General features: G+C 43.1%; 1 protein-coding gene across 1 annotated transcript; it reads right to left on the bottom strand.

The window, feature by feature from the left end:
• Positions 1–255: 255 nt before the first annotated feature.
• LOC109865637 (zinc finger protein OZF-like) lies at positions 256–10,892 on the bottom strand. Its single transcript, XM_020453969.2, has 2 exons — positions 10,708–10,892; positions 256–3,847 (listed from the first exon to the last, which is right to left on the bottom strand). The coding sequence occupies exons 1-2, from the start codon at positions 10,859–10,861 to the stop codon at positions 2,538–2,540; spliced, it is 1,464 nt and encodes a 487-aa protein (XP_020309558.2). The 5' UTR covers positions 10,862–10,892; the 3' UTR covers positions 256–2,537.
• Positions 10,893–11,354: the final 462 nt, after the last annotated feature.

Below are 11,354 nucleotides of genomic sequence, written 5' to 3'. Positions count from 1 at the left end.
CTCAGAGCCTATGGGGCATTTCTAAAAACTACACTTTGCGTGTTTCGCTCACCTCTTTTTTTTAAACTAGGTTTGAGATGTGATATCCACTCGGCTCGCTGCCTCTCAGATCAAAGGTAGGTCCATCTGCTCCATTCCCAAAGTGTGGTCTCCCTGGTGCACCATTTACCCAGGTTGTCAGGAGTGGTCACCATTCGAAGATTAACATCCCCAAATGTGGTTAATTTCTTTCATATCAAATGAGGAAACAAAGAGTTATTCTTAAACTAAATCTTTATTCACTTAATAATAATGGAGCAGGTCAATACAACACACACATATAAAGTGAATCAATTGAGTGCTCTACGATAATGATGGCTGGTCGATGAATCACCCCCAGATGATTCGTTGAGAGCCACGAGACAAAAGTACAAAGGTCTTTTACAGCCAAGATACACCCCTTTCAAACTACATGACAAACAGATGTATAGAACGGGTCACAAGGTTTAGATTTGAAAGATACTTATAGTTCTCAGCACACAGTATCTGTGTGTATAGACCAGGGTCTGGCTCATCTCTGCCTGGTAGCATATAGAACAGAAACATTAACTTATGCTCTGGAATGCAGTCTCTAGGTTTTATCACCCAAAAGACATTGTAAATCTCCTGTCAGTGTTTTCTCCCAGAGGCCCATCCTCAGTAGAACACACAGACACAATAGTTCTAAGAACCCTCTATTCTGTTGCATAAAACAAACATTTGATCCAACAAAAGTATTTTAACATAATGTTGCAGTTTTGCTCTCAGTGTCCACTGAAAGTTGCCTAGTAACAACAACTGGGACATGAAAGACACCCACAATGAGACCCACTAAATCTGCCCAAGAGGCAAACAAAAAGAAAAACCCACACCAAACTTAAAGACAGGAAGTGGAGCAACTAAAGGTGTTGACTCTCCACATCTATCAAGACAACTGGAGCACTGGGCCAGACACTCTTAAATAGAACCTGGACCAGCTCAGGTGAAACACCTTCCCACTAACGAGTTGGACAAGCCAGCACAGGTGTAACACATACTGACTAACATAAATGGAAAAACCAAACACTAACACCTTAATAAGAGAATGCTTACCACCAACAGAAAACAACTTCCATTTCACATTATAATCAACTACAATGCTTCACCTTCACCAATATAAACATGGGGTCTACTGGCTGTGAACAATTCAAAACAAGAAAAAAAACTTGTCTTCCTAAAACTGACTAGCTTCTAGAACTCTCGTCCCCTTGGAACGAGCCCAAACAAAACTCATCTCCAATAAGGAAAAACGTGCAGTCAAAATAAATGGCAACGCACTGGCTAAATGCAAAACACAAAACTTTTTGACTGCCCAAACATCAACCAAGTTGTCCTTACCACGGACATGTCTGATTTCAAGAGGAAACTCTTGCAATATCCGTAATAACTTTCAACCTCACCGCGGAGCTTCTCTCTCTTTTCAGGTTTCACTCGATAGGCATGTTGTTAGATCGGGGCCCAGTCCCCAATGTCATGCTCTAGTGCATTTGGGTTGGCACATCTGAGAATCAACCTTGATATTCTAAAATCAGGGCAACAATGTCAATATAATTGTACCCAAAAAATTGTCAGTTGGTTGCATGAATAAATATCACTACTAAATGTTTCATGAAATGTAAATATGAAATATTTGATTGCATAGTCAAATTTTCAACATCTTCTCAATGACATGTTGCTAGGTGGAAACAGTTTGGGATAAATTGAAAACCTAAACATAACATGTGCAATGTACACAAACATCTGCCACAATAATCATATTACTTGTATTTTTTTAAACAAGTACCTTATAAACTGCATAAGCAACAAAAACCAAGTTGTCCTCACCATGGACACAAGTAATAGAAATGCTGTTGTTTTGACAAGTAGCAATAAATCACTGATATCAATTAGGGGGGAAATCAGGTTGTTCGTGCTTTTGAAACTAACACAACTAAAAAAAACACATGGAAATGGGAGATATCTTTTACCTCACTGGTTAGAGGACAACCTGCAGATGACAGTCAGCTACATTTTGGAGTGCTGCATATAAATTTACAAAGGAACGCAACACTTATTTGTCATCACTCATCGATATCATGTTGAAATCAATTGTGCCGGGAGGGGGGAGATGAGGTTGCACGTCCTGTTAAAATTAACAGCTAAAAAACCACACGGAATCTGGGAATAATGTGTACATCACTGTTTAGAGGACAACTTGTATAAAACAGCTAGCTACATTTTGAAGTGTTGCATTTCGATTCAAGTGGGTCACCAACATGGTAAGTGTAACAGCTCTTTTTGTGTTAGGCACTTTTTTGTTAAATCACATAAATAGTAACTCTTTCATTTCAGAGCCTGGATTTTTCCCAGGGCTAATATCCATATCACGCTGAAATCAATTGAATGGGGCAAACATTCAGGATTCTACATTGTGAAATACCTTAAAATACTCATACTACAATGTTAAAAACATTCTACATTGTGACATTTTTTCATTGATATCATGAAACAACTCCTTCATGTATTTTCTGATGTTTAATCAGACATCTTTTATCAGAGTATCTCTTCCCACATTGATTGCAGCTATGAGGTTTCTCTCCTGTGTGTGTTCTCTGGTGTCCCGTCAGGCCATCTAGCCGAGTAAAACTCTTCCCGCATTGATTACAGCTATAAGATTTCTCTCCTGTGTGTGTTCTCTGGTGTTGAGTCAGATGGCTAGATGCAGCAAAACTCTTCCCACATTGATCACAGCTGTAAGATTTCTCTCCTGTGTGTGTTCTCTGGTGTCGAGTCAGATTGCCAGTTCTACCAAAATTCTTCCCACATTGATCACAGCTATAAGGTTTCTCTCCCGTGTGTGTTCTCTGGTGCACTGTCAGATCTCCAGATTGACCAAAACTCTTTCCACATTGATCACAGCTATGAGGTTTCTCTCCTGTGTGTGTTCTCTGGTGTTGAGTCAGATGGCTAACTGCAGCAAAACTCTTCCCACATTGATCACAGCTATAAGATTTATCTCCTGTGTGTATTCTCTGGTGTAGAGTCAGAGTGCTAGATGCAGCAAAACTCTTCCCACATTGACCACAGCTATAAGGTTTCTCTCCTGTGTGTATTCTCTGGTGTAGAGTCAGAGTGCTAGATGCAGCAAAACTCTTCCCACATTGACCACAGCTATAAGGTTTTTCTCCTGTGTGTATTCTCTGGTGAAGAGTCAGAGAGTTAGATGCAGCAAAACTCTTCCCACATTGACCACAGCTATAAGGTTTTTCTCCTGTGTGAGTTCTCTGGTGTCGAATCAGTACTCTAAATGCAGCAAAACTCTTCCCACATTGACCACAGCTATAAGGTTTTTCTCCTGTGTGTGTTCTCTGGTGCACTGTCAGAGTTCCAGATTGACCAAAACTCTTCCCACATTGCTCACAGCTATAAGGTTTCTTTCCTGTGTGTGTTCTCTGGTGTCGAGTTAGATGGCTAGATGTTGCAAATCTCTTCCCACATTGACCACAGCTAGAAGGTTTCTCTCCTGTGTGTATTCTCTGGTGTACCGTCAGAGAGCCAGATGTAGCAAATCTCTTCCCACATTGACCACAGCTAGAAGGTTTCTCTCCTGTGTGGATTCTCTGATGAATTTTAATGCCTGATGAGGAGGTGAATCTCTTCCCACAGTCAGAGCAGCAGTGAGTTCTCTTCCCTGTGGGTCTCTGCAGGCGTTTCTTGAGGTCTTTTGATATGGAGAGACTCCTCTCTACCTTGTCAGCATCATGAGGTGGTTGAGGCTCCCCAGAGGATCCACGGTAGTCCTGTATCTCTCCTGTGTGAACAACAAAGTCAGACAGATGATTAAAGGCCCACAACAGCGGTAATCCACTGTAAAAGGTGATGCCAACAGCGTAGCCATGATGTTGTACAACAATTGACATCTGTAATGAATGTTAAAATTATTTGACATTTGCCTTACAATGAGCAAGAATAGCCTCCCGGGTGGCACTGTGGTTAAGAGCGCTGTACTCCAGCGCCAGCTGTGCCACCAGAGACTCTGGGTTCGCGCCCAGGCTCTGTTGTAACCGGCCGCGACCGGGAGGTCTGTGGGGCGACGCACAATTGGCCTAGCGTCATCCGGGTTAGGGAGGGTTTGGCCGGTAGGGAAATCCTTGTCTCATCGCGCACCAGCGACTCCTGTGGTGGGCCGGGCGCAGTGCATGCTAACCAAGGTTGCCAGGTGCACAGTGTTTCTTCCGACACATTGGTGCGGCTGGCTTCCGGGTTGGATGGCGCTGTGTTAAGAAGCAGTGCGGCTTGGTTGGGTAGTGTATCGGAGGACGCATGACTTTCAACCTTCGTCTCTCCAATTGAATACCACGAAATTGGGGAGAAAAAGGGGGTAAAAAATTATAATAATCAGCAAGAATAGTCATATTTTTTCTTCGTTTCATATTAGTAGTAACATCTAAGATTGTAGACTAGAAATAAGTTATTAATGTTGTTGAAACTCTAAGCAGTGTGCCAGACGACTTTTGGTCTCCCTTTCTGTGCACGAGGGCAATGCACATGCAAGTTGTAGAAACTCCTCCCCACTAATGAGGAAACCCACAGTTATGGATGTAGTATATTTGCGTGGAGCAAAAATGGTGAGCAAAGATTTTAGTTTTCACAATATATTCTGAATGTGAAATGGGGGAAACTCAGGGGAGTAACCTCCATTTCCAGGTTGCTTATGAGTGCATTTCACACTACTTTGGATTATAATTGTGAGGCTCGTTTGAATGTCCTTTTCAATATAATGTTTGCTACAGTATTAAGAATTATGTGTAATTATTGAAGAACCGCATTAATGACACTATCAATTTGGGTGTTGTCAATAAAGTTAAGATTTTATTTTTTTTAATTTTATTTTTCACCATTATTTAACCGGGTGGCCAGTTGAGAACAAGTTCTCATTTACAACTGCCACCTGGCCAAGATAAAGCAAAGCGGTGCGACAAAAAAACAAGAGTTACAGGTGGGATAAACAAACGTACAGTCAATAACACAATAGAAAATGATATATACAGTGTGTACAAATGGAGTAAGGAGGCACGGCAATAAATAGGCCATAGTAGCGAAGTGATTACAATTTAGCAAATTAACACTGGAGTGATAGATGTGCAGATGATGATGTGCAAGTAGAAATACTGGTGTGCAAAAGAGCAAAAATAGTAAATAAAAACATTGGGATGAGGTAGGCAGTTGGATGGACTGTTTACAGATGGGCTGTGTACAGCTGCAGCGATCGGTAAGCTGCTCAGATAGGCTAAGTACAGGTGCAATGATCTATAAACTGCTCTGACAGCCGGTGCTTAAAGTTAGTGAGGGAGATGTGTCTCCAACTTCAGCGATTTTTGCCATTCATTCCAGTCATTGGCAGCAGAGAACTGGAAGGAAATGCAGCCAAAGTAGGTGTTGGCTTTGGGGATGACCAGTGAGATATACCTGCTGGAGCACGTGCTATGAGTGGGTGCTGCTATGGTGACCAGCGAGCTGAGATAGGGTGGGGCTTTACCTAGCAGAGACTTGTAGATAACCTGTAGCCAGTGGGTTTGGCGACGAGTATGAAGCGAGGGCCAGCCAACGAAAGCGTACAGGTCACAGTGGTGAGTAGTGTATGGGGCTTTGATGGCAAAAATGGATGGCACTGTGATAGACGACATCCAGTTTGCTGAGTAGAGTGTTGGAGGCTATTTTATAGATGACATCGCCGAAGTCAAGGATCGGTTGTACGAGAGTATGTTTGGCAGCATGAGTGAAGGAAGCTTTGTTGCGAAATAGGAAGCCGATTCTAGATTTAATTTTTGATTGGAGATGCTTAATGTGAGTCTGGAAGGAGAGTTTACAGTCTAACCAGACACCTAGTTATTTGAAGTTGTCCACATATTCTATGTCAGAACTGTCCAGAGTAGTGATGCTAGTTGGGCAGGCGGGTGCGGGCAGCGATCGGTGGAAGAGCATGCATTTAGTTTTACTTGTGTTTAAGAGCAGTTGGAGGTCACAGAAAGAGTGTTGTATGGCATTGAAGCTCGTTTGGAGGTTTGTTAACTCAGTGTCCAAAGAAGGGCCAGATGTATACAGAATGCTTTCCAATCTTTAGGAATCTTGAACGATACGAAAGAGGTTGAACAGACTAGTAATAGGGGTTGCAACAATGGCTGCGGATAATTTTAGAAAGAGAGGGTCCAGATTGTCTAGCCCGGCTGATTTGTACGGGTCCATGTTTTGCAGCTCTTTCAGAATATCAGCTATCTGGATTTGGGTGAAGGAGAAGCTGGGGAGGCTTGGGCAAGTATCTGCGGGGGGTGTGGAGTGGTTGGCCAGGGTTGGGGAAGACAGGGGGAAAGAATGCGCAGCCGTAGAAAAAAGCTTATTGAATTTCTCGATTATCGTGGATTTAATCAGTGTTTCCTAGCCTCAGTGCAGTGGGCAGCTGGGAGGAGATGCTCTTATTCTCCATAGACTTTACAGTGCCCCAAAACTTTTGGGAGTTAGAGCTACAGGATGCAAATTTATGTTTGAAAAAGCTAGCCTTTGCTTTCCTAACTGACTGTGTGTATTGGTTCCCGACTTCTCTGAAGAATTGCATATCGCGGAGACTATTCGATGCTAGTGCAGTTCGCCACAGGATGTTTTTGAGCTGGTCAAGGGCATTCAGGTCTGGAGTGAACCAAGGGCTATATCTGTTCTTAGTTCTACATTTATTGAAAGGGGAATGCTTATTTAAGATGGTGAGGAAATTACTTTTAAAAGAACAACCAGGCATCCTCTACTGATGGGATGAGATCAAAATCCTTCCAGGATACCCGGGCCAGGTTGATTAGAAAGGCCTGCTCGCAGAAGTGTTTTAGAGAGAGTTTAACGGAATGCAGGCAATGAGGCAGTGATGCCAAGCTAGATGCCCATGTTTACGGATTTAGGGTTGTACCTGGTGGGTTTCTTGATCATTTGTGTGAGATCTAGCTTGGATTGTTGGATGGCCGGGGTGTTGAGCATATCCCAGGTCACCAAACAGAACGAACTCTGAAGATAGATGGGGGGCAATCGATTCACATATGGGTGTCCAGGGCTGGGAGCAGAGGGGGGGGGGGGGGGGGGGGGGGTCGATAACAGGCGGCAACAGTGAGAGACTTATTTCTGGAGAGATTCATTTTTTAAATTAGAAGCTCAAATTGTTTGGGCATGGACCTGGAAAGTATGACAGGACTCTGCAGGCCATCTCTGCAGAACATTGCAACTCCTCCCCCTTTGGCAGTTCTATCTTGATAGAAAATGTTGTAGATGGGGGTTTCAGAATTTTTGGTGGCCTTCCAAAGCCAGGATTCAGACATGGCAAGGACATCAAGGTTGCTAAAGCAGTGAGTAAAACAAACTTAGGGAGGAGGCTTCTGATGTTAACATGCATGAAACCAAGGCTTTTACGGTTACAGAAGTCAACAAATGAGAGTGCCTGGGGACAGGCGGGACTGGGTTAACCACTACATCACCCGAGGAACAGAGGAATAGGATGAGGGTACAGCTAAAGGCTATCAGAACTGGTCGTCTAATGCTTTGTGAACAGAGAATAAAAGGAGCAGATTTCTGGGCGTGGTAGGATAGATTCAAGGCATAATGTACAGACAGGGGTATGGTAGGGTGCGGGTACAGTGGATGTAAACCTAGGCATTGAGTGACGATAAGAGAGGTTGCATCTCTGGAGGCACTAGTTATGCTAGGTGAGGTCACCGCATGTGTGGGAGGTGGAACAAAAGAGCTCTCTGAGCCATGTTGAGTTGGACAAGGGGCTCCGCAGTAAAAAAACATACCATTTACAACAAACACGTCTTACTGCTACGCCATCTTGGATTACAAGATGACTCAGTTAAAAAAACATTGGATATAGCAAACTCTGAAATTATTTAGTATTTCTGTGCCCACAAACTGTTTTCCCAGCGTACTGAATGATACATTGTTCGGGTGCATTTCAGAATACAAAAAAACTGTCCGACAGCAAGATCCCGTATTTATGTTGAAGTTCATCATATGACAAGCGTAATGTTATGACTATAACTACTGTTCCCTGAAGGAGGGAAACTAGGTACAACATACTATCAAATCCACACCTTCCACAGGTGATGAGCGTGAGGCTTGGATTTATTCCTTAAATTTAATACCGCTCTTCACCGACCCAGGAAAGGGCGGGGACAAACGCGTTGTACCTCGTTTCCCTCCTTCAGGGAAGAGTAATTATAATCAAAGTTACACTCCCTTTCAACTTCGGGTACAACATACTATTGGGAAATAAAATAATTCCCCAACGGATACTAAATGAAACAGCCCCTGGCAGACCACCCAGACCTGACCCCACAAGATGCGTCGGTTTGTCAATTTATTCATTGTCTTTTGTTTGACACACTCCTGTCAATGTTGAGTAAGGACACACACCTGCTTACGCATATAGAAGTAAGACTAGTCTACCTGGCCTGTGTGCAAATGTAGGCCATAAATGTGCCCATTTGGGAATGTCTGATAGTATCCCTCATTGTCTTAACGCACCACCACCACCAATGAGTTGTGGAGCTTCTCAAAGTAACTTTTTCTTCACCTCCAAACAGCAAGTAAAAATCACAATCAAATGCGAATGACAATAGTTCCTAAAAGTATTTTTGTAAAATATTTCCAGCTCTCACCCTTTCGATAAGCACTCAGCATTAAAGAGAAAAACACAATACTCTAATCCAGTGGAAATGTCATAAAATACTTCTTATCCTTTGAACAAATAGCCTACAGCCGTGTCTGTGCAGAACTCACTGGAGCAGGAAACCGAGGGCCTAGAATATTTCATACAATATTGCAAGCTTGCTATCCGAGTTTCCTGACCCAGTTGATAGTTGATACAATGTTTCAAGTTTGTTGTAGACAGGCCATGTGCAGCAGAACAGCAGAATTTACGAAGTCCAGCAGCAGAGGGGGGGGGGGGGGCTCCCCCTGGTCAGGTTATGTTGACGACCGGTTCCCTCTGGTCGGGTCAGGTTATGCTGACGAGCGGCTCCCTCTGGTCGGGTCAGGTTATGCTGACGAGCGGCTCCCTCTGGTCGGGTCAGATTATGCTGACGAGCGGCTCCCTCTGGTCGGGTCAGATTATGCTGACGAGCGGCTCACTCAGGTCGGGTCAGGTTATGCTGACGAGCGGCTCCCTCTGGTCGGGTCAGGTTATGCTGACGACCGCATCCCTCTGGTCGGGTTATATTGACGACCGGCTCCCTCTGGTCATTTTTATTTAATCAAACAGCGTGCTTAGAGCATCAGACAAGTTCAGCACATATAGATTTTATAAAAACACATGGGGCGATTGGTAGAAAGAACAGATGACTCTTGGTTGACCAAGATGTATTTTAGTTGGGGACAGCACTAGAACATGATTTTGGGGCTCCCGAGTGGCGCAGCAGACACTGCATCTCAGTGCTTGAGGTGTCACAACAGACACCCTGGTTGAAATCCAGGCTGTATCACAACCGGCCGTAATTGGGAGTCCCATAGGACGGCGCACAATTGGTCCAGCGTCGCCCGGGGTAGGCAGTCATTGTAAATAAGAATTTGTTCTTAAACTGACATGCCTAGTTAAATAAAGGTTACATTGAAATAAATTAAAAATAGTGATTCATGACAAACCATTTTTTACAAACCTGCCAAGGCACCAACGTTGAGAAGGGTTTCAAACAAAGTTTTCAAACCAATTCATGAATGTAATTGTACCTAGGTATGTCTTGCCTTTAATGTAAGGGCATGAAAACAAATTGGCTGAATATTATACAATGACTTATCAAGAGCTCAAAAAATTTGACCCCCACAGGAAATCTACACTGGCAATTCTATAATATACTATATATCCTAGAAACCTGGTTAAACTATCATTATGACATCATGGATGAATTCTAGAATACACTATATAGCCTAGAAACCTGGTTAAATTATCGTTATGACCTCATGGATGGCCAGTCGTTATATTCATAGTGTATTGAATTTAGGGGGTAGCCCTGGGCTGAACTCAAACCTGGGTCCAGCGACTGTCAAGCCAACACCTTACAACTGTTACGCCAAGATGTCTGAACTTCTTGACGAGGTTGCTAGGTGTTGGGTTAAGGTTTCTACAATATCGTTCTCTATGAATTTGAGAGTGGTTACTCCTTCCCCCATCCCTCAGCTGTTAGCCAAACCAAGTCTCTGGGCAAGCCATTTTGTTGCCGTAAAAAAAAAACACACAACCCAGCAATCTGCTGTTCAAACAATACAAAATCTGTCATTCCACCACTGTTTTTGTAAAAAAAAAATGATTATGGGGTTGGAGAAATGTAACTACAGACCTATGGATGCCAGGACTGACCATCCATGATATCAACATTATAGTTTTAACCATGTTGAGGCGATACAGTGTTGATTTACATTCTTTCTAAACATTAGAGTAAATAAAGCTTATTTGGGGATCTGATGGGGTACAACAGTTGAACTAAGCTCATGAGGCATGTGTTATATTCTTCAAGAATCAATGGCTGTAAATAAATAATTTAAAAGTCACAATATGGATCTCGCAATTGCAGATTTCCGCTTTAACAGCAAACATCAGTTCAACTGCAGAGTTTGTGCCTCTGTTTTTAAGACAGTACTTACTAGTGTTAATCAGGGAACGGTTTCTCAAAACCATCTTATGGCTAAATTCATTGTTTGAACCATTGGATGCCTTAATAAGATGTGTTTGGGAAACCGGGCCCAGATATCCAGGTTCCTCCTCTTCTCCCTCCTCCTTTTTCGATGTAACAGTCATCTCTCCCTTCTCCTCTTTCACTCCATAAACTGCATCCTCCTCTCCTTTTACTGTAACATCCTCCTCCTCTTTCACTCTGAACTCGTCCGCCTCTTCTTTCACAGTAACGGCCTCACTCTCTACTTCTTGTTTTACTGTGATATCTTCCTCTCCTTTAGCAGGGAAGTAGCTTGGTGACCGCATGGTCGGGGATGTTAGCTAGGCTAATGCTAACTTAACCAGACCGCTAGCTGACTAATAACAACACCGTAAATATGAAATAAAATCGGATAACTAACTAGACGACAGAAGTGGGTTTAAAACACAGTGGCTAATATACACTAAAACGTGTAATGTATTGTTTCGGCTATTTTGTCTAGCAAGCTACCGAGGTGTCTGACTAACTGTTTTTGCTGCTGTTGAAAGAAACGTTCCGTCCACTCGATTATACGTCACACCAACAGCATAACCTTAAATTCCCAGACCGCCATCTGCTGACGGGAGTGGGTAACGC

This window comes from Oncorhynchus kisutch, linkage group LG20 (genome assembly GCF_002021735.2).
Source record: "Oncorhynchus kisutch isolate 150728-3 linkage group LG20, Okis_V2, whole genome shotgun sequence".
In the NCBI taxonomy this organism is placed as follows: domain Eukaryota; kingdom Metazoa; phylum Chordata; class Actinopteri; order Salmoniformes; family Salmonidae; genus Oncorhynchus; species Oncorhynchus kisutch.
Note: the sequence above shows the minus strand (reverse complement) of the source record. Positions and strands in the feature narration are given on the sequence as shown.